The sequence below is a fragment of the Chroicocephalus ridibundus genome, chromosome 7, assembly GCF_963924245.1.
Source record: "Chroicocephalus ridibundus chromosome 7, bChrRid1.1, whole genome shotgun sequence".
Lineage (NCBI taxonomy): Eukaryota > Metazoa > Chordata > Aves > Charadriiformes > Laridae > Chroicocephalus > Chroicocephalus ridibundus.
The window spans coordinates 6,465,035-6,488,307 of NC_086290.1; the positions used below are offsets into that span (position 1 = coordinate 6,465,035).

Sequence of the window (23,273 nt, forward strand, 5' to 3'; positions counted from 1 at the left end):
AGCTTCTCTGGGCAACCTGTTCCAGTGTCTCACCACCCTCAGAGTGAGAAATTTCTTCCTAATATCTAATCTAAATCTCCCCTCTTCCAGTTTGAAGCCATTACCCCTCATCCTATCACTACATGCCCTTATAAAAAGTCCCACTCCAGCTTTCTTGTAGGCCCCTGTTAGATACTGGAAAGCCACTATAAGGTCTCCCCAGAGCCTTCTCTTCTCCAGAATGAACTTCCTGGATTGCTTGTGCCCTGCTGTGTTGTCCCTCCAACAGATTTTGGGGTAGTTGAAGTACCCCATGAGGACCAGGGCATGTGAACACAAGGCCGCTGCTATCTGTCTATAGAGGGCCTCATCTGTTCTGTCATACTTATCAGGTGGCCTGTAGCAGACCCCCACTGTAACATCGCCTGTCCCTCCTCTCCCTGACCCATAAGCTCTTGGTCGCCTCTTCATCCATCCCCTGGTGGAGCTCTGTACATTCCAGCTGGTCATTGATGTAGAGGACAACACCCCCTCCTCGTCTCCCCTGCCTGCCCTTCTGAAAGACCTTGTATCCTTCTATTCCAACACTCCTGTCATAGGAGCCATCCCACCATGTCTCCACGATGCCAATGAGGCCATAGCCCTGGAGGTGTGTGCACGTTTCTAACTCCTCTTGTTTGTTCCCCATGCTACGTGCGTTTGCGTAGAGGCACTTAAGCTGGGTCCCTGTTGAAACTGGCTTCGTGTCTGGAGTGGCTGCAATTCCTTTGTGCTGTTCTCCAGGTGGCCTTCCTTTGAGGTGTTTTACCCATATTTCTCCATTTACAACATATTTACTTCACTAACTTGCCATTACACTGGCCAGTTGCAAGTCCAAGTGAACGCATCAACTGAAACAATCAAATATTTGTGATCTCTGCTATGGAATGTTAGTCAGATGTCTGCTGCAGCTCACCACCCAGGACACCGCTTAAAGGCATAAAAAGCAAACAGGATCTGAAGGGAGAAAGGCAGAGAGACTTTTTCTCTTTAGACCTACCAATATATTCCGAAATAAAAGGATGGGGTGTGGGCACACACGTGTTTTCCAGTATCGCTGGTATTGTACCTTATTTTTCTTCCTGCTGCGTAGCTTCCATTTCGAGTGAGAAAGACTGATATTTTGCACGCCACGGCACTAGTGCTGCTGCCGTGCAGTCGGCGTTCTGTAGTCACCTGGAGAAGCCCAGCAAAGCCTGGTCTGATCCCCACCACTGGCTTCCCAGCAGCCAAGCTCCTGCCTACAAGAGACTTGCGGAGTTTGCTCTTCTGTGGCGGCAGCTGTATAATTCCTCTTCATTTTGGAAATACTGCTGAATTACGGTGCGAGATTCCCACAGATTTATGCTGTTCTTAGAGCAGCCATGTCTGTAGTTATTGCAGGTAAATGCTGTATCTTAAATGCCAATCATTTACTACCTCCCATTGGTTATTCTCCCAAATGACTGCTACAAAATGTAACGCTAATTATGCCACAGCTGGGACTTGAAAAATTTGGCACTTTGAAGTCTCTTCTCCCAGACTTTTTTTTTTTTAAATATATTTTCTTTGTTTTTTGTTTTGTTTTTTTTCCTGTTCTTATCTGTACCGCTGGTTGAATCATGAATATACATTTGCCCTTGCCTTGCTGGATCTGTTTTCTAACTCACAGAGGCCTCATGCAGCAAATCCCGTTGGCTAGCGTGGGGCAACTTGCCCGACTCAGATGGACAGTGTGTAGCTCAAAGCAGGAAATAAATGCATGTACGTCATAAAGCTGCCAAGAAAACAGAAATAGTTGATTTGTACCGAAATTCTTCCTTGGCCAGCCTGGAACGCTGTATCAATGTTTGTTACAATAACTTGCTTTCTCACAGTCTGACTTTTCCTGGGTGTGAAGTCAGTCAAAAGAGTTCATAGCTGCTTGCAATTTGTGCGCATTACGTAATAAACTATTTTGCTCAAATGGTTTCGGTGCGAGATTCGCCAGAACAAACCCGGGGTGCAGCAGATCCCGGCGGGGGGTTATCAGAAGGCCCACGCACGACGCTGGCAGCTGACGTCAGCCCTGCTAATCCCTGCCGTCTCCAGCACTGAAATGGCTCACAGACTCGTGGCCGGGGTAGGTACAAAGAGGGAGAAAATCACCGTCCTCTTATTTCAGTGTTTTATTTTTTTTTCCGCTGTGTGTTAAGCGGAGATGCAGACCCACCTTTATGTACATTTACTTCGCCTTTTTTTCATTTTATTTTACTTTACCTTTTTTATTTTGTCTTTTTTTCCCTGCCAGAATGCACTTGCATCTGTCTATTTATCTACAAGGCCCGTAGCGCAGCAGAGAGACGGGCGTCTCATTAATGAATTTATCTTTTCAGCACTGCTGCAAGGCAGGGAAGTACTGTTATCACCTCAGCCACATCTACCTCTGGTTTAGAGATAAGGAAGCGAGGTACAGAAAGAGTAAGTGATTTGCCCAAGGTCAGGTAGCAGCCAGGGAAACTGAGGCGCCGCATGTGCTTGGCCAGGAGCAGTCCAGAGGCCGCACACCCAATGGAGAAGTGCTGACATGATGGGGCCAGCTACACCAATAAAGGCACAAGGGAATGGATGCAACGGCTCCATTTGAGCAGCAAAAGGTCTTCTACAGAAAATTGTTAGAGTATTTCTTCAGGTTGTTCAGACGTTGGTGCAAATGTTCCTTGAGACACACGTATTTGCAGGAGATGGCATCACCTCAAAGCAATGAAGGTCACCTTTCAGCAACCAAATCTCAGTAAATGGTGGTAACAACCCTTTGCGGCAGGTGTTAGCAGCACTGGGAATGCTTCCCATGGCATGGGCCGAGGCCAATGGTGTGAGGTTCAACATGGCCAAGTGCAATTGGGTCACAACAACCCCATGCAGCACTTCAGGCGTGGGGAAGAGTGGCTTCCTAGCAGAAAAGGACCTGCGGTTGTGGGTTGACAGACTGAATATGAGCCAGCAGTATGCCCAGCGGGCCAAGAAGGCCACCAGCATCCTGGCCCGTGTCAGGAACGGTGGGGTGAGTAGCACTAGGGCAGCGATCATTCCCCTGTACTTAGCACTGGCGAGGCCCCACCTCGAGTGCTGTGTCCAGTTTTGGGCCCCTCACTACAAGAAAGATATTGAGGTGCTGGAGTGGGTCCGGAGAAGAGCAATGAAGCTGGTGAGGGGTCTGGAGAACAAGCCTTATGAGAAGCAGCTGAGGGAGCTGGGGGTGTTCATCCTGGAGAAGAGGAGGCTGAGGGGGACCTTCTCACTCTCCACAACTGCCTGAAAGGAGGGTAGCAAGGTGGAGGTCGGTCTCTTCTCCCAAGTAACAGGAGATAAGACAAGAGGAAACAGCCTCAAGTTGCGCCGGGGAGGTTTAGGATAGATATTAAAGAAAATTTTTTCACAGAAAGAGCTGTTGAACATTGGAACAGGCTGCCCAGGGAAGTGGTGGAATCATCATCCCTGAAGGTATTCAAAAGACGTGTGGATGTGGTGCTAAGGGACATGGTTTAGTGGTGGTTTTGGCAGTGTTAGGTTAATGGTTGGACTCAATTATCTTGAAGGTCCCTTCCAACCCAGATGATTCTATGATTCATGAGCGGTGCCAGCATCCCTCCTTCTCAGGCAGCGAGCTCCGATGCCAGCCGTGGGTCAGCTCTGCAGGGAAGCACCTCAGGAGGGATGGGCAGGTTGTGTTGTTTCTCCTTACCAAAACGCTTTCCTTCAAGGCTCTCTGTGAGCTTGCACAAAGCCATTGAGCTCCAGCACTCCTTCATCTCTCCTGCTCCTCACTCTCCTATTCTAATTCTTCCCGGCTTGCGGCGTTCAAAACACCTGTGAGGTACACTCACAAATATCTGCATTTTAATGCAATTTGAAAAATAACGATTCAGTCCGGCAATCCTTACTCACACGTGCAGAGGCACTGAAGTCAGCAGTTATCTGGAGTGAGAGGAAATGAAGGCACGAGTATCTCATCAAGAAGGTAACATGAGCATGAAGCAGAGACGGCAGAACTCCAGTCATTGCCATTCTCTCTGCGCCCATCCTCCTTCCTTTGCATACATCACTTCTTCTGTGGAGGATGTTTGCTCCACTCTTCTGTGTCATTACAAGCGTGTGCTCATAAACATGCTTTGGAAACACGTTACAGCACATCGGATCTGGCTCTCTGGGTCAGAAGTTCACCAGGATACAAGAAATACCTGACATCGGCATTTTGCCCAGCACAGAAAGCACCGGTGTCCCTTAAAGCAGTAAATAAATAAACAGAACAAATCTCTTAAAAAGTTACTCACAACATGGCTTTTAAATAAAGAAAGGGAAGGGATTCAGCTGAAATTCCACTTAAAAGCATTTTCCCGCTGATCTCTTCTCCTTTGCGAGCACACTGCCAGCACCCTTCTCCTCCCCGGGCACCTGCTGCGCTGGGTGAGCTCCAGTGCTTTCCGCGCGGACACCAGGGACGCGGGCACGGAACGGGAGGGGAGGGTCAGCCCCTCTGCTCAGCTGCTGCCGCATCTCAGCGGGGGAAAAAAAAGACTTTGGACAATTTTAATGGCGTCTCTCTGGAATCCTTGTTTTTAAGAAGCCTGACAATAACCAGCTCCAAATGGAAACCAGACCGTGTCATAGCAAATGCTTTTTTTTTTTTTTTTCCCCAAATATTCTTCTTTTACTGGGTGTGCAGCCCCCATACTCCCGTCTCCGGTTTCTGGCTTGTATAGCTCCCAGGTAAAATTCAAACTACAGGAGGGCACTGGTGCGTGACTTGATAAATTTATCCTTTGACTTTCACCGCTTCCCCTGCTGTCACAAACAACTTTTGATCTTCAAAAGCGAAGCAGCAAACCCGGGCCAAGGGGAAAAAAATGTTGGGGTATTTTTTATCCAACATGATATACAGTCAAACGTATATCGCACCAGGAGGAACCGTGTCCCCGAAGTGGGACTATTAGAGATAGTTCACTATCGCCGGCTGAAGAAATGCAAAGCAACGGCAGCAGTCACGCTCTGCGGAATGTGACTGATATCTGAGAGTAAATTATTGTCAGCGTTTGGTAATAATTTTCAAACTTTAGCTGGAATATCTGTATGTTTTGCATATTGGCAAATTACAGGTAACAGTGCTGAATAGTGAGTTACCACTGTAATTGGCTGTGTATATTTTATTAGGCTCTGATTATAGTTAATCGCCTCACTGAGGAACTGAAATTAAAGATAGCTTTGGATAATCGTGTCCCTTTAGTCAGTGGAAAAAGCCTGGCAGGTACAGAGGGCAATTCAGGTGCCTGAACATCCATCTTCAAATTGGGAAAAGTAAATCTCGTGCGTGCCGTCCCAGCCATGACTCAAAATGCCATAGTTCAAACCGTTTTAGGACGAACCCCCGCTGCTTTGGGATTTCCTGTGTTCAGAGGATTCAAGGATTTAGTGGATGTTGTTAATAAATACAAGGCTGAGGGTAAAAAAAAAAAAAAAAAAAAAAGACAGAAAATTTGATCAAATCACGTATACCCTGCACATGTGTTTCGTATATCCTGCATTACGTTTTTCCCTTCAGGAATGAGGCCCATGTCCCAAAGAATTGTCCCATATGTGCTGGAGGGGTAGGACGGAAGCTGTCAGGACAACGGCAGCTGAAGCTGTAGCTGTTTTGGAGGAAGGTGCCGGGGCTCTGAGCATAGGGATGTCCTGCTTTGGGATGGTCCTAACTTCTTCTTGCCCCTCGTGCTCTATCAGTTTTTGCTTTCTTCTGCCATGGATGTAGCATGGATGGGAATGGCCAGCTGATGTGGCCCAAAGTGTGCTTCCCAGAGAAGGGATCTAGCCTGTTTACATGCTTTCATCTTTGTCATACAAACAAACCAAAAACAGAGGAAAATAGTTTTGAATCCAGTTATTGTGTTCTTTGAGCATTTTATCCGCGTAAAGTCACCTCACTAAACTGAGCAAGACATTTTCATCCCCACCTACGCAGCTTTTTCACTGACCCTCCAAGTTCACCACACTCAAATTCTTGGGTTTTAGTGATTCTCCACGGAGTCCTACCGCATTTGCCGTAAATGGTTTCTTTTGTGTGCATCCTCAGATGAATAAATGTGGGACCCAAGCTCCGGTGTGGCTGTCGCTGAAGTCCGAATCCCTGCCGCTTCCTGGCGAGAGCAAGCGGCTCACGGCCTGTGCCACCTGGCAGGTCTTCTTTGGGGGCACCAAGGACTGCTGCTTGTTTCGGATACCCGTCGCCGTCAGGAACTGCGGCGAGTTCTTTGTGTATCTCCTGCAGCCTACTCAAGGATGCATGGGCTACTGCGCGGAAGGTGAGGATCAGTAAAGTATTTATCAATAAGATTGCCTGTGCCTCTCTGGCTGCGTGTTCAAAGGTCCTGGTATTACAATGCACATCTCGGTGACCTTGCGAGTCAAGCGTCGCTCCCGGTAAGATGCGGGCCGTGTGGAAAATAAATCAGCAGCGGTCCAAGGTGTTCCTGAGGAACAGCTATTATTACCAGGGCAAAATGTAATCTGGTGTGTATTACTGAAGTGTTCTTTGCTTGGTTACAGTTCACATATAACCTTTCCTCCTGTCTTTGGCTCCACTTTGGCTTGAAGTTGCACAGCTAGTGAGCAGAGGCATCTCAGTTTTATTGAGGCACTGTATCCAGGATACTGTATCTAAGGTCTGTTCTTATCTTCAGTAATCCAGTATCCCCCCCCCCCCCCAAAAAAAATAATTCTGAAACTACGGAAGGAGAAAAACCCCAAACTGATAACATCTTTTTCATGACATTTATATAATTACTCTCGTCAGAAATAATTTTCAGCCTACTACAAGAGATCTAACCTCTGTTCGGTAGCTAAGAAACAAAGGAATAGCAGAAAGCAATTGCTCACTCCGTTAAACCTTCTGAACTTTGGAGCATGTTCAGGTGCATATAGATTTAGTCAGAAAAGACAGCTCTTTCTCAAAAGGAAAAAAATTACCTTTAGACTTTCCTTTCAGCATTTTTGGGCAGAGACATGACACACTGAGAAACTAGGGTTATCACCTTTCAATCAGGCAAAATTCAAGCTTAAATAAATTTTAGAGAGAGACATATCTGTTTTCTTATCTTTATCAATATTTTAACATTCCCGCATGAAGAAGAGGGAGGGAAAAAAGGCTCAAAGAAAGTGAGATTAATTCACTATGTGAAATAAAAAATATCCATTAAAATAAATGAAACTGCTCTTTCATTTCCATGATTCTTTCTCAGAAATGACTTTTTAACCGAATACCATCATTCTGCAGTTTAAGCTTGTCTTTTCTTAAACTATATGATTTCCACTACCTTTGCTTGAAGAATTTTTTACCTTTTAGGTGATTAGTTTTGTCCTTTCTGTTGATCCGTACTTGTTTGGTAATGGAAAGCTGCCTGCATTTTTCATAAAAGAAATCTTATCCCTTCCCATCTATCCCAAACCAAGGACTTACTGCCTTTTTCTTACCACTGCTGTTGAAGCTTTCACCTTTTTCTTGGGCATTTCGGTGAGGTTTAGCTCTCCCAAAGTCTTTAACTTCTTGTCTTTAGGAGGGTTTTGCAGTATCATGTATTGGATGGAAAACACCTGAAGCTGAAGGTTTTTATTGGGGGTTGTTAACTCATGGTCTTAAATTCAGCTGTGAAGATTGCACCACAGGAGTCCTCATGTGGCCCTGGGGCTGGGTCCAGCTGGAGCCATCATGGCTTCTTGCCAGGGTCAATCCCTCAGCCCCATCCTTTAGAGGCTTGGGAATGGGACACCGGTCAGCACTTCTTAGCCGCAAAAGAAAATGGATTTAAAGCTTCATAGCTTGGCAGAAAGGACACGGCTGGGAAAAGCGGCGTACGTGCTCGCAATTCTGCTCGCATCCTCCCATGAGCTGATCACCTAGCTTTGTCCTTCTGCAATAATTTCCTGCAGAAAGTGATGACGTGAGCCAGGGTTTGAGGCAGCTTCCCTTAGAAACAAAAGAGAAAAGGATATAAACAGCTGGCCCTTATTCATATTTTATGTAACTTGTTTCTTTTTCTTAACTCTTGTTATTTGCCCTGGACAGCTGTTAACATATTGGTTCTTCATTCTGCTGTAACAGCCTCATACCTTATTCTCTTGGGCTCCCATAGTATTTTCTACGCTCCTCCAAAAAAGTTACTTAATTTATCTTTTCAAAGCATCTGCACCAGCTTCATGTTCCATTTGAGTTCAGGTCCCTGGAGATGAAAGAACATCACCCTGCAGTATTATACATCTTTTTGTTTCTACTTTCTAGGTGAGTTTAACAGGAAGAAAAGTTTCAGACTTCATTACTTGTTGAAGGCTATAGAAAGCAGGTTGTATTTTTAGAGCAGTGGCATTATTCTGGGCAGAAGGAGACTTTATTGAGCAGACTCAGCCTAGGTACGTCCCAGAACACCCTGGAAAGGATTTTCACAGTGTGGTAATACGGGCTGGGTGCTCTCTGAGAGTCAGTTTACCTCTGCAAAATAATTATTTCTCATATCTCTTCTGTACTTATTGCAAAACTTGGATCAAAAGGCTGTGCTTCAGGGGAATGCAAAGCTGATGGCCTTTGCCAGAGTAATTAATTTGTATTAATCCGAGTGCTTCATTTCAATAACATTTCTCTTACTGCAAAATAAAAAAAACAAGCACAAAAAACAGGTCAAATATAACAACAACAGGTAGTCAGTACACAATTAGGGATTTTTACATTTAATATGAAATGCATTTCCTTGCTTACATGGTTAATAATCAACTCACAAGAATATAAAAAGTAGCGCTACTCCCACATTTAGTAATGTTGAAATCCTCTCGTTGGGTGAACGGCTGTAATATTAAAGTAATATTTTGTGCCACGTCCTCCTTTGGTTTCCTTCTTGCAGACAAACTCACAAGCCTGGCTTTGCAACCAGCGATAACTCCCGAGCTTGTGCACGGTCGCGTCCACCTCAAGTGCTCCTACAGCCGCCCCTCCGCGAAGCCCCCGCTGCAATACCTGGTGGTGTGGTCGCGCCTCTCCACCCCCGGCAAGAAAGAGCAGATTCAGCGCGACACCACCCCGCAGTCATTTTCCTACGTCGAGATGAACGGCAGAAATCTCGGATTGGGAGACACGGTAATGCCCCCCCGCCTCCAGCAAAAAAAGGTCAAACACTCAGGGACATCAAATCCTTTTCTTCAGTCTTCGTGGTGTTTTTATGAGTGCTGCTCCTCACTCGTTATACTTACAACTACTGCAGAAAGAAAAAAAAAAAAAAACCCACACTAAAACTGTTTCACAGCAAGATTATTAAATAGCATTTACCAGATTCAGGACCTGTAACATTTCTTTGAATCGCAGCGAGTTCACAGAAGCTATCCATTTTGCTATTTTCTAAAGGCAACTTGAATCCTTGCACTTACATTGCAGCTTGAATGCCATGAAGGTGGCATGAGTAGTAGGTACATGTGCCCGAGCTGATTTTTGCTTAGTATTTTTTGTCTCTTGCAGCAACAAGAATTTGCAGTAGAGGCAGGCTCGGCTATATGCACTCAGTAATTTTTGTACTCATGGACCAGAGACACAATAATATCTTTTCACAGAAAAAAAGGACGGTACATTTTGAAATAGAGGGAGGTTTATTTTATGGTCTTTTTCATGGTGTTCTGCCTCTCTGATTCCAAATTCTTGGTTCAATAGCATACTGAAAGATAGAGTTCATTACAAAACAATCTTTAAGAAGTATATTCGATGGCTTACATAGCAACACAGATCTAGTTTCAACAACAACAACAAAACAGAAACTGATACAAGATGTGAAAAAAATTGACTTGTGTATGAATTCATGGCCTTTCATGGTACAGAAACAAGACTTTTAAAGTTAAATTAGGTTCATAACTTTTATAGGCAGAGAGCCATTAGCGATGCTACAATGAGCTGAAAGAATAAACAGGGATAATGTCCTTGTGTTAAAAGTAGGTTGGAAATAGTCTTGGCATTTTGCAGCTCTTCTTTGAGATATTTAAGATATTTAAGAAATGTGAATTTTCAGTTCTTGAAAGGATGAGTCATTTATAACAGCAGCATAATCTAGATATTTTTTTCTCATTTCTCCTCGTAATTATGCCTCCTGAGTTCAGAGTCTGACTGATGCTGCCCTCGCTTATATTATAACACGAGGCAGACAATTCTGCCAGTTCAAGACAAGTTTGTGTTACAAAGAGATATTTTCATCAAAATAATTTCACTTGCAATCACTTCAAATCTAGTTTTAACAGTCCTGAGGGATCCAGAGAAAATATAGTTCTGTTAACTAGTAGCATCACCAAATCTTTATAAGACCATTTTTATTATATTAAGTTTTCAGTAAGCCCTTCTTTGTCCTCTGCTGAAACTACATGTTTCATTTAGCGGGTTTAGTGAGACTAAAATATTCTCTTCCTGGATAGATTTTTTTAAAGGTCTTCATGGCCTATTTGACTAATTATAATTATCCATAAATCACCACTGGTGAAAAGTAAGCAATGAAGCCTCAGCTGTAACTGGGAATTCAGTTTTATGTAATAAAGATTAAGAAAAGCATTTAGCCGTGTTTGCTGTCCCACTCTGGGTGTCTGAGAAGAGTCACAAAGGGGCAGAGTCTCCTTTCACTCCATCGGTGCAAGCCTGAAGCAACTTAGTAAGGGCTGGTAGGGCCACCGCAAAGGAAAGGTGATGCCACCAAAGGCGGAGTCAGACCCTGGGGACCAAACTCCACCGCACAAGGGCAGTTTATAACCTTCTGCCTGTCCATGAAAGATGTAGATGGAAGGCTTTTATCCCAGGCAGCTTTGAAGGAAAGCCAGATCCTCACAGATAAAAGCCGTATTAGAGGGGAGATAATGAACTGGGGACACTTTCCCATTCTCCTTCCCCTTCTCTCCCCACAGCCCAGGGGTAGCATCCCCATGGCTGCGCACCGGCAGCGTGCGTGGGTGGTGTTCAGAGCAGAATTTGTCCCCCAAGGATGCAGAATTTGCAGCATTTTGAAAACTGATTGCTTTTGTTTAACCTACTCTTCCTCTACCTGCACTCAGCCTGAGTTTGGGCTCAATACTTTTATGGTCTGAAATCAGCATCTTCTCTGTTCGTTCCTTGACAAAAAACTACAGCCAAGCAAAATGTGGGTTTTTTTTAATCACCTTTTGGGTGATTGATATCTAGGCTATTTTTTATCTGTCAGAAAGTCTCCGGGTAATGGGTTAGTCACATAATAGAATATCTATTGATATATTTTAATACGCAGTCAAACCTTAGAGAAGAGTTGAGATTTACTGGCCAACATTTCTGAACTTGTATCGACTAAACAGCCAGTTATATTTTAATAGCCATCATGTGTGCTTTTCTCCCCCATCTTTGGGCTCCAATTTTGTTATTTCAGGCAGTAACGTTGGCAGCATAATGTTCGCAAAACCATTGCAGCCTTAAATAAATCTATAACATGCCGCCATTTCTATAGAAATGCTGAAAGAAACCTACTCCATCTGATATGAAAATTCTGGCGTTCCTAAGCCTTATTTATGCGATAGTGACAGAGGTCATTTCATTCCTCGAGGCACAGCCATCTATAAATTATAGCAGCACACAGTGAGTAATGAGTTATGCTAAGAAAGAAAGGCGTTTAGAGGAAAACCGTGCAGATTTTGCTCAGCACAGCAATCCAAAAGTTCATACGGTGAGGAGCAATTGTCACCGTACATAAACTATGATGAGCATTGTAAAATAAAAATGTTTAAGTAAAACTGGCCTTTCCAAGCTCTGTGCTAGAAGTGGCTGTTTCACATAGCACTCACCAACAGAAGAAGAGTACACCCCAGCCAAAGAGACTGTAAATTAGTGCCTCAGTATAGAAAATAACTAATTTTCACTCACAAGGGAAGAGAAGTGAACATTCCTCCTGCTTAAATACTAATCCCATCCCAGCCACTGGACTTGACAAAATCAACAAGTGAAATAGGAAGACCTCCCTAATTGTAGGTCATACCTGAGTTTACAATTTCTTTCTCAAGTTTCAGGCAGAAAATGAGGAGCATCGCTGCAGAAACAGAGTTCTGGGTAGACTTGGACAGAGATTTTAAAGCAGAAAGGGTCAGAGAAATGAGCAAAATTCTGCAGCTGATAAGACACCTCGCTACTATCTTGAGAAAGTTTCTCTCATTAGTAGATGAATGACCTACAGTTGGCCTCCACATACTGTTTGGCCATTTGGCAACTGGAAAGAGCTGCCTTCTTTATATATAGCGAGTAGCAGAGTGACTGGAGCTGGGCTTCCCGCAGTATCAGGTCACGCTGCTGCACCGGCTCCCACCCCTCTGCAGCCAACAGCCCATCACAGGGAGCAATTTGTGTTCAAAAGCTTTGCAGTCTGGGTTATTAATTAACTCAAAGTCAGAATTGTCCCTGCTTTCCCCTTTCCCCTAACCCTTCTGGAAAGCCTTTCCAGAGACTTTGTTCCTACCCCTTTCTGCAAATACCTACAGCCAGATCATTTCTTCAAGCTAATGAGAACTATTTTCTTTTTCCTCCGGCTCCCCTAGAAATGCCATCCTCCAGCTCTGCTCATCCTTTGCTCTTTTCATCAAGGCTCCCTCCCTCACTCTCCCAGCTCCCAGCGGAGCAACTCCTCGAGGCTTTTCTAACCCCAGCCCATTAGGGTTTAATAGAGCAGACAACAGCAGCTCGGAGGCTTTGATAGCCATTGCAAGACACCCTTTTCCCTGGCATGATCGATTCCCTGCCCAGCCCTTCACCTGCAAGCCATGAGGGTGGCCGAGTGACTCTTACCCTTGCAGCCCCAGCCTGCCTTTTGATGAGGGTGATGTAGCTCGGAGGGTAGATCCAGTCCTAGAGTTAACGGAGTAATCCTGGAGTAATCACCCGCAGCTTAGGCACCTGAACCTTACCACCAGCATGCCGACTTCCCCACCCAGTGAATGGGAAGATGTGGGTATTCCTAAACAGTACCTGATGCTGAGAAGGAAAGTCCCCACAAGTGGCCAACAGAAATGAGTGACCAGAGCAGCATCCCTGAATTCTCACACCTCTCAAGAGGTTGGATGTCCGGGTCAGAAAAGTGCCTCCACCTACTTTTTCATCCAGACCTTCAAGTTCTGCTCAGATGTACCTGGATGTATGTAGTCTTTGGAAGATCACTACCAGTAAAAGTAAATATTTCAACGTTAAGCCATCACTGTCACTGTGGGGCCTCTGGCAGTGCAGTACAGCTCCAGTGCTGCCTGAAGAGATGGGAAATGGGTAGCTGACCCTCCCAGCTGGGTTAGGTGAATGTCCTGCCCTTCCCAAGGGAGTGTCCCACCCCCAGGGCAGAGGCTGCACTAGGAGAGGAAGCAGCGACTGCAGCCAGGGACGGGCACGTGCATTTGCTTATTTTATCTGGTGACTGCTTAGCCAAAACATGTGAGAGGTCCTGATGGGCAGAACCAAACCCACTATTCCTATGTGCCAGATCTCCCTATTTTGAGGACAAGTGCCATTGGCCCAGGGATGCCGTCGAATGGCCGGTGGCACCATTTCTGCCAGGGCTTTGAGAAGCGTGCAGCTGAGGTTGGCCTTTTTGAGAGCTCCCGAAATTACCTGGCAAACCTGGAAGCCTTCACTGACTGAAGAGCAGGGATGGATTTTGATCACAAAACAAGTATCTCCTGTTTTGCCTTTGGGAGCCCAACCCTTTATCTGAGCACGTCTGGGAGAGGCTGATGAAATGGGAGGCACGGGCAGGCTGGATGCTCCAGCAAGCATCCCCCTCCGCTCCCCCACCTCCGCGCACGCCGCCTTTGAAGATGGCAACAAACGTGAATGCGACTCTCTTTGAGCTTTTCTGTCTCTGCCCTCAGCCCCACGTCTCTCACTACGTCCTCAGGCTGCTGCAGACGATCCCTGTGCTACACTCAGAAGTAATTAGGGGCACGGAAAAGGGTGAAACTGCAGGCAGTTTTATGTTCGAAATGAGTATAAACAACTGATTTGGGGGAGCTCTGGATTCTGAGAGCTCTGAACATTTTGACGTGCAAGTTGCTAGAGGGAAATTTGTCAGAGATGGTGACGGGTCCTGGGATTAAAATATTCTCCCAAATTTTTTCCCAGAGCTACCCGACCCCCACCAAACTAATGACTGATCTCTGCTTTTAGCTAAATACACTGCTCGCAGGGCTCACGGCAAAGTGGGAAGGAATCTGATCGATTCCACTTAAGGGTGGAAAACTGCTCCAACACACAGGAAAGGGGAAATTTCTTAGGTACCGGGGCCTTTTTCTGTCAGGATTTTCGGCCTAAAAGTAGTTTTCCACCCTGTGGGAAGATCTTGCGGTGCACAGGGGAAAGGGAGCAGCCCTTTCCCAGAAGCAATCCGGTCATCCTGTCTGAGGACACCCTTACATTTCTGTCCCTTTAAAAGCAGCGATGAAAAATTATAATTTGATTTTTAACAGATCCGATAAGTTTGTGGAAAAATACTGCCTCACCTGTCACGGCCATCAGCATACTGCTTGTCAGTGATGCTTTTATCTCTGCTTTAAAAAGGCTCCATCCTGAGATGGGGGGGGGGGAGAAGAAGAGAAAGAAAAAGTTGATTACTGAACTGGAGAAAAAGAACTAGTATTTAGCTGAAGGCAAAAAAAACTCCTCGGAGTGACTATCATAATAATTATGTGACAAACTGTCAACCTGTAGCTCAGTATCCGATGAACATATCTGCTGATTGTGAAGTGGAGTGTGCACCTAACAAGGTAAAGGCACTACAAGGGGAGGAATGATATAAAAGACAGAAATAAAATGTAACTCATGACGGCTGTCCGTACATTTTGAATTTGCAAAGTTTGTGCTCGTCTCTGAAAGTGCTGAAGATAGAACTGGAACGGACTGATAGTCTAAAAATATCCCAGTGTATTGTTACTGAGTAATTTTTTATTTTAGTGTTCAGTGCTTTATCAATAAAATATACCTCTGAAATATATATGTGAGAATTTACAATGCTTGCAGGGAATGAAGTTCTGACATTTCCCAGGATGTCACTTTGGAGAAGATCACCGGGAGATGCCTCCGTTGGCGCCGGGCATCCTCGTACGCAACCTTGCTGCCTCTCATTACAGCTCCCTCCTTGGCAGGAGGGCTCCACGTGGCGCGCTCAGAGGGGTGTCTCCCTCTGAATATTTTTGGTAAAAAGCATCAAAGCCAAAAGTGCAAACAGCCTGGCAAGTGTAAATACAGTATCGGCAATGCAGGTGCATTGGATTTGCTCAATGAGCTCGGCAAAGGGATTGTTGGGTTGTTTTCCTTTCACTAGGGGGAATATAGGTTGTCTGAACTCTGTTGTCACCGCCTTGTCAGATCCCGATTTTGCAGACTCTCCCCGTGGCAGCAGGAGGAAGATCAACACTCGCCTTCTGCCTTCCCAGCCAGCAGAACAACTTTTTTGAAAACTTTGCAAGCTGAACACGAGCCTTTAGGGGAATGCTTGGAGATAACAAATATCTAATGATAACAGGGGTTTATCACCTTGAGAAGACAAAGACTTGTTCTCCTCCGGACGCATACTGGCTAACTGTGAAGGGTCTGAGGAATTTTAACTGTAAAGTACCTCTGTCATTTTTTTCCCCCAGTACACCCAGTATGACCTCACGGCTTCCATCTGGTTAACAGAACAAATAACACCACTTTCACTGGGCCAAAGTGGCGGGAGCTGTTAGCGGAAGAGCGAGAAACTTTGTGGAGGTACAGACAGCCAAAAAGGCACAGAAACCTGGGACTGAGCTGGACTGGAAATGATCCACCTGAAGAGCACAGAAAACACTTGATTTTCCCCATAGCCATACAAGTATCACTGTGTTGCTGGTGGGGCGTTTTGGTTGTGCTCAAATGAGTTAGGAAAGAGGATTCTTCAGTTTGGAGGAAACTCATGACTTGAAGGGAATGAAGACAGATTTTTAAGGTGGTAAAAGAAATATTCTGGAGTGCTATGCAACTCATGTCCGTATGACCATACGAACCTGGGAATATCTTGGGTTTGGATCTGTGTTGTTGGCACTGGTCATGGGAGTCGTGCTGGAGCCGGCGGGTGAGAGCCACCAAGAGCAGCACGGCTGATGAGCGATGCTGGAAATTCCATCCAAAGGAGTTTGTCACCACAGAGAATAAATTAGATTGGTCCAATTCCTCCTCATGTGTTACTCGTGGCTTAAAAAAGGCAGTAGCTATAGATATGCCATCTGACTATTTGGAATTGATCTAGTATGTCACAATCTGTTACTCCATTTCTGAGGAGAGGCCAAGAAAAAAAATAATTCGGAAGTACAGTTTCAGAGCCTACTGTCGTTTGCTTTAAGGAAAATTTCTGTAGTTTAATCTTATGATCCTAGAAATGATGTTAGGAGTTTGGGTTTTCTGAAACCAATGACACATTAAGATGGCAGATGGTATGCGGGCTCAGCTGAGATAAAGGTTGCGTGACTGTGCTAGGAATAAAACATAAATGGCCTGGTACATTGTGTTTGGTGGTTTGTGTTGTTTTTGTCTTTTTTTTTTTTGTTTTGGGGAAATTTTTATTTTGTTTTATTTTTTACAATATAAACCCTGTAGGCACATCTGCATCATCTTTTACAATGCAATAAGGGAAAAGAAGGAGCTTCTTAAATTGCTGACACAGTTTCTGAGACCGGCTGACTGTCAAACTAATTAAAATGATAAAAACCTGCTTACAAACATGGTACAGAGAGAGGATATTTGATCCAGTGGACAGACTGAAGCCTGGGATCCCAAGGGCCAATGTCCTAATCCTGACAGTAACGTCTATGAACAATGTAATTCTCCCTAATTAAAATGAGTTAATATCACTAACCAAGGTGCTTGGAAAACTGCAGAAGAAAACACACTGTAAGCATTCAATGTTAGTAATTGCTGAGACAGGAGCCATGTTTCTTTGCTTATTAAACGCATCATAAATTCTTCCAAATCTCAAGATTTATGCAAAAACCTTTTTAAAGCCCAAACCCCCAAATTAGTTTCAACAGTAGAAAAAGAAGCCTAACAACTCTGATCAAGAGGAAGATGCATAATTATATGAATTTTCTTCAAAAAAAGCTATAGCGTATGCTGTTTATTTATTGCAGGTCTTTTGCACCGTTACTGCTTTTTCGAGGGACGCTTCTGAGCAGCAGTCGTTGCCTGAAGAGAGCAAAGGTTTCTATGCCGGGATTAAGGTAATGCCGATGGCACTGATTTATTGACTTGGGAATATTTATACATTATCCCTAGGGAATATTTATACATTACCTGACGTGCTCTGAAAAAAACCAAGTCATAGAAATACAAGCTTTGATCATCATAACCAGTGCTGCTTTTATGTTCACTTTGAGAAAATGTCTTAATAAATTACATGGCTTTCAGTCTGTTTGTAAAACGCCCTAAAGCACCCATCAGCACCTGGTGCAGGTGTTGACACTAATGCACCGTAAAGAATGTGCAAAAACACATCCCAAAGTACTCCGGTGGTTATGTATAATGGGAAGACACACCTACAAGGATGCAGAATTTCACTGTATCTAAACCAGAAAAAAAGCGAAGAGAAAAACTAGGTTTTATCCATCACCTTCTTATGGTCAGGCACTGCAAAAACCAAATTGCTGAAGACAAATTCACATGGAGTGAAAAAAACCCACCCAGGCCTAATCCCACTCAAGGATTAGACTGGCAGTCTGGCAGTCCAGGAGAATTTACAATCTCCTGAGCATCTAAACCTCATGCTTCCATGAACGGTGTTTGAAAAATCTGGAAGCCCATTCTGTGTGATGCTTGAAGAACAGTTTGGGGTTTTTTGGAAATGTCAGGATTTCCCAGGGAATGGAAATTGCCGTTTCTGACGAGCACCAAGTGCTCTTTTTGCTCTTGCCCCAGGAGAACAGACAGAAACGGCACACCCCGACCTCTCTCCCCGGCACACCAGCCACCAAAGCTGTAATATACTACGTACGGAGACATCCTTCTTCCTGCCATAGCAGGGAAGCGGAATGACGCAAAAATTGCGGTCACTTTGCACCTGGGGCAGAGTAGGAACACAGAGTCCATGACTATGAGGCAGCACCATACTTCAGGCTGTGAATGTTCCTGATATTTCTCCTAGTGCATTGGAACAGGAGCTCCTTTTAACCAGGGACATTAAAAATGAATAAATTCTATGGTGTCATGCTATTTCCAGGCTTAACAAAAACCTGTTTTGAGATCAGGAGATGAGAAGCAATTAGACACGATATCTGACAACTGCAAACATTTTCTTAATTGCCAAGAATGTTAAAGTATTTTAACAACAATTTCCCCTTATAAAGTTATTATGAGGGTTATTATGAAGATTATTATTATTTTACAAGCAATTATATCTTTTCATAATTGATTAAAAACACTCAAAATGTCATAAATATCGGTATTGCCTAATTAATCTGTCAAAATGATTTTCTTATTTGCAGTTTTTACCAGAAACGTTACAAATTGCAGAGGACGGCAAAGAGCATGTTTTGACCATTCTGAGCACCGTACCCATTGCCTGTCCCGGGCAAGATGACCCCTGTAAAATCACTTTGCAGCTAAGTACTGAGGATTTGGGTAAGAGTTTTACATATCGGCTTTGAATCTATGGGATTACTTTTTCCTGTATTTATCTTATGATGAATTCCAACAGAAATGATAAGACTTAAATAACAACAAAGGGCAGAAGCCATAAAATCAACACACTGGGCCATATATTTGTTTGTAATACAAAATAGATGCTAATATCACTCAGGTTTTTGAGAAAAATTAAAAAAAAATCTGACTAGCAGTAACCTGAATGGTGATGCTTTGAGATTTGTGGATGAAATAACTATGCGTATAACTTATTTTAAATGCCAGGAGTATAAAATTCCATTTTAAGTTTTTGTAGCAGCACTGGTCTTAGGTAGAATAATTTCATTAATTATCAATAAGAAGCTCGCCTGCAGATTTATTATTCAATAAATGTGTACTGAAGCCTTTTTTCTTTCTTTTGCTGGCTTACAGTTTTTATCTAACTTAATATAGAAGAAAAAAAAATCATGCTTACATATTCTTCTCTTTCTAGAGGTAATTTTTTTTACTTGAAAACATTGACAATGTTACTTAGAAAATTCTTGCCTTTTTCATCAGTAAATGCTTTCCTCAGGTTAATCTGGTGGAATATCTTGCCTAACCAAGGGGTGAGGGGGCGTATATACATTTACTTCCCATTTGCACTAAATAAAGCACCTAACCATTTTTCTAACAAGGCATTTATTGCTCTTCCATAGGTGACTCAATGAGAAAATTGTTTAGACATAGGATTACGGACAGAGTTTCTCTATGCACAAAAAGCCAGCTAAAAAAAAAAAAATTGGCAAAACCCAGATAGTTCCTGATATTTTTTGCCTTTCTAAATCCCTCTCATTTCTCTCCCCATCACCAGCCAAGTGCTTAGACAGAAGGAAAAAATAATTCAAATGGTATCGTAACACAATGATCTTAAACTGAACGGCACCTTATGGTTCCAGCAGCTGTGTTGGCTCTTGTGTGTGAGTGCTTTGCGTTTCTCCATGGCTCAGTGCTGCTCTGTTCTACATATTGCTTTGGCTTAGAGTCTCTGCTGGTCCATCAGGCAAACATCCACTGAGCTCATGGGAATAGATTTTCTTAGATATTGAGGCAGCTAATAACGCAGGTTGGTGTGTGGTGGGATATCCCCACAGCCTCCAAGCAACTTAGACACCTACCGTTTATGAGGATTGAATGAGAATTAGTCACATTAGCTATCAAGGTAAATTTTTTAACTCACATTTTCTTAGGCATTGATAAAGCCTTTCAACACCTCAGCGAGAATTAATGCATGGTCCAGGAGGTCTCAAGTGGGGGAGGCTGAGTTTGATGGATGGGGCGAGGCTGACCCCCTTGCCAGGGTCTTCTCCAGTCCCACAATGTTCATTTGACTGGAGGAAAGAGGGGAGGCAAGATTTGCAGAAGCAGCTTTACTTTCAAGCTGTCAATGAGCTTGATGTGCTGGTACCAAGAGGTCCCAGGATGGAGGCACAACTCAAACAACTAACTAATCTTTGAAGGAACTTGTCACCGAAGTGGAAAATTTCCATTAGTTTTAATCAACTCATTTCGGCAGCTTAAACTAATAACCAGCTCTAGCCCTTGATTGCTCCGTCCTGAGGCTGTTTCCTTGCGTGACGCTTGGGCCATTTATGATCAATTGAGATGTCTGTATATACTTGAGGTTGACTCTCTGCTGCTGCGTGTTTGCATAACGGCGTGTCTGTTTTGTGCCTTTATTGTCTGTAGGGCCCGTTAGTTTATCTGAAGGAACACCGTGGGCTTCCGAAATAAAGTAATGTCAGCCACAGTGCTATAAATTGAAAATAAAAACAACTTTAGCTGAGCTTCGTTTATACCAAATAAATTAACTGACAAGCTCCTTGTCTGACTGAATCAATATGACAACACTGTTGTGCTAATTATGTAGGGAATAAGTGATAAGAAAGCTAATTACAAGCACAGAACTATCTCTCTAAGTTCAGACAATATCATAATGAATGCCAAGGCACAGCAGAGCCACTGGAGTTCGGCTTCTGTTAAGTTTATCATTACTATTTTGACAAGATGATTTTCTTTGATTTTAAACTTTTGTTCTGGGTTGTGAGCACAGCTCATGGGGCTGTAATGGCAATAACTATTCCTCATGGAAACCTCCAATTTAATTGAATCAAGAACCTTGAAAACGAGCCAGGATTTTTCTATAAGAAGTGAGGCAGCCTTTAAGGATTTGGTATGAGAGATAATATGCTATTAATATTTGCAGGTTTTTAGTTCAGTTCTTATAGAACTCTACATGGTTAATTTAAATTGTATTTTATGAGTCTTTTCCATAAGGAGTAAAGCATTGATTATTTGATCGTGTTTGAAATACCATCTTAAAGTACTTGAATGCCATCTCCTATAAATTATTAAGCAATTCTAAAAATGGGGAAAAAAGGTATGAAAATTTGATATTTTCATATTAGATTAATTCCATTGACACCATTTCTGGAACTTTGTTCTTTTCAGATGATAATTATTGGTCTAGGACAGAAAACTAAATACTCAGCACAAACAAGAGAAGCGGACACTACTAGACACCTAGAAGAGGTCCCTTTAGGAGAGACATGGTGTGCAGAGGCAGAGCTGAATGAATGAGCCGGGTTATCGTTGCCGAATCAATTTTATCACTGCCCATCACTTTCCTACCCATAACAGATACTTACCTAGCGGGTACCAGCATAGCTTATTAGTTTTCCACATTCTTTTAGTGAATTTATCCTCACAATGCCTCTGTGAAAGACAGAAATAAAACTACCATCATTTCACAGGTTGGAAAGTAAAGCACTATAACCTGGCTAAGCCAAAAACACAAATACAAGTCTGCTGCATTTGCCTTCCTGTTGTGGATCTGAAGTTCACAATAAACTGACTCGAGAACCCTCCCTTTCCAGATCAAAAATTCCATTTATTTTAAATTAAATAACTCCCAGCAGATACCTCCTTATGATAAAGCTAGTGAAAGATAAATGTTTTCCAGAAACACAGACTCATCTCTTTCTTTGTCATGAGAACTACTCGTCTTCATTCCCTGGGCATGGACCCATAAAGATAAGACTGTCATTCCAGAAATATTAGCACCTGTGGAAAGAAAAGCACCACTGAGTTTTAGTAAACTGTCTACTACAGGGGAAAAAAAAAGAAAAAAAAAAAAACCAAACCCAAAACAGAGTAAAATGTGCAGCGGGCTGCCAGATTGAGTCAGGCACAACTGCCTTCGTGCAGACCCCATCTGGTTTCAAGGCATGTGTGTCCTGGAATGTGAAACGTTTGTGTTGGATGGTAAACGGGGTATGGGCAACTGTTCGGATAACTCTTGTCAGACTCGGTGTTTGTGTTCATTTTAGATCGCCAACTACCGGGGCCCCCAAACATCGCCCTTTCGGCATGCCAGGTGGATCTGCTGCGGGCGCCCTGCGCGGAAAGCAGCTGTGCAGCAGCCGCGGTGACAGTGACAGCCGTGACAGACTTTGCTCAGGATGGGAACCGCGTCAGCCGCATCCGAGCCGAGCCAGTCGGACGGAGGGATTTGCTTTGGAGGGCTTACACACCAAAGGATGTGAAGGTCGGGTCCTAAAATAATGTGGAAAATGTGTCAAATTTAAATGGGAAGTTTAGTACTGCAGAAAACAATCAAAAAACTTAACCTTATAAACATCTGGGAACTGTTGTCAGCAGAGTAAACCAACCCAGCCTCTTTATGTGCCAATAAAATTAACATGTAAAGCCTTTTGCTTTAACAGATTTAGGCTTGATTATTAGTCGGCACATCAGTAAGGCCGAATGCTGGATTATAGATGGAACCAGGCGAGTTTGTGTATGCTGGAAGAGGAGAGAGAGAGAACACAGTTTAGGAAATTAGCACCTTTTTGAGAAGGAGGGAGAGGGAAAACTGAGGGTCTGGAGAACAGTTTCTGAAAAAGCAGAGGAAAAACAGCGCCTCGGTAATGAGAAAGGAGGACCGGGACTCAGCAGCTCTGTGTTCAATTTGTGGCAGTGCCAGGAATCACCAGGACACCTCCGATGACACATGCGGCTGCTCCGTCCCTTCATTTATCCCTGTACAAAACGTCCGAAATAAAAATAATCAGAATCAATCAGGGAGGCAAGCCGTGGTTTCCCTGCCTAGAAAGGAGCGTGGCGAGCAGGGACCAGCCCGTTGTCGGTGGAGTTGTTTCAGGGCCTCGGACGGGAGGTTTGAGAGCCGTAATCCCACCGCCCCAGAGAATAAACCAGAACATGGATTGGACTGAGCTAAATTTCTCAGAGCAGTGGCACATCTAAGCTGGTATATTTTAAGGAACCAAAACCAAACCCCCAGTGAAATCTATAATTTCATTGCCCTGATTTTTGTGGATTCGCTCATGAGAGAATGAGGTTAAACTGGACCAAAAGAATTTTTGTCTTCAAAGGTAAAATGCCTGGCATGTGACTATATCCTTTCCTCTCCAGCATAGGCTTCTTTTAAATTTTTTAACATTCTTAAATCAGAAATTGCAGCTAATTCCATGTAGTATACTCACATACCCATATTTTTTCTTGAAGTTACAAATGCTTCCATTAAAATATTAAAATGTAACAAGTGTGA

At 43.6% G+C, this 23,273-nt stretch overlaps 1 protein-coding gene across 1 annotated transcript in view; it reads left to right on the forward strand.

Moving 5' to 3' along the window:
- The window catches only part of LOC134518457 (von Willebrand factor D and EGF domain-containing protein-like), a 187,161-nt gene that overhangs the window by 44,294 nt on the left and 119,594 nt on the right, over positions 1-23,273 (forward strand). Inside the window, exons 3-7 of the mRNA XM_063341290.1 lie at positions 6,104-6,332; positions 8,919-9,151; positions 17,179-17,268; positions 18,529-18,664; positions 22,033-22,250. Coding sequence (XP_063197360.1) covers positions 6,104-6,332; positions 8,919-9,151; positions 17,179-17,268; positions 18,529-18,664; positions 22,033-22,250 — 906 coding nt within the window. The remainder of the gene's footprint in view (positions 1-6,103; positions 6,333-8,918; positions 9,152-17,178; positions 17,269-18,528; positions 18,665-22,032; positions 22,251-23,273) is intronic.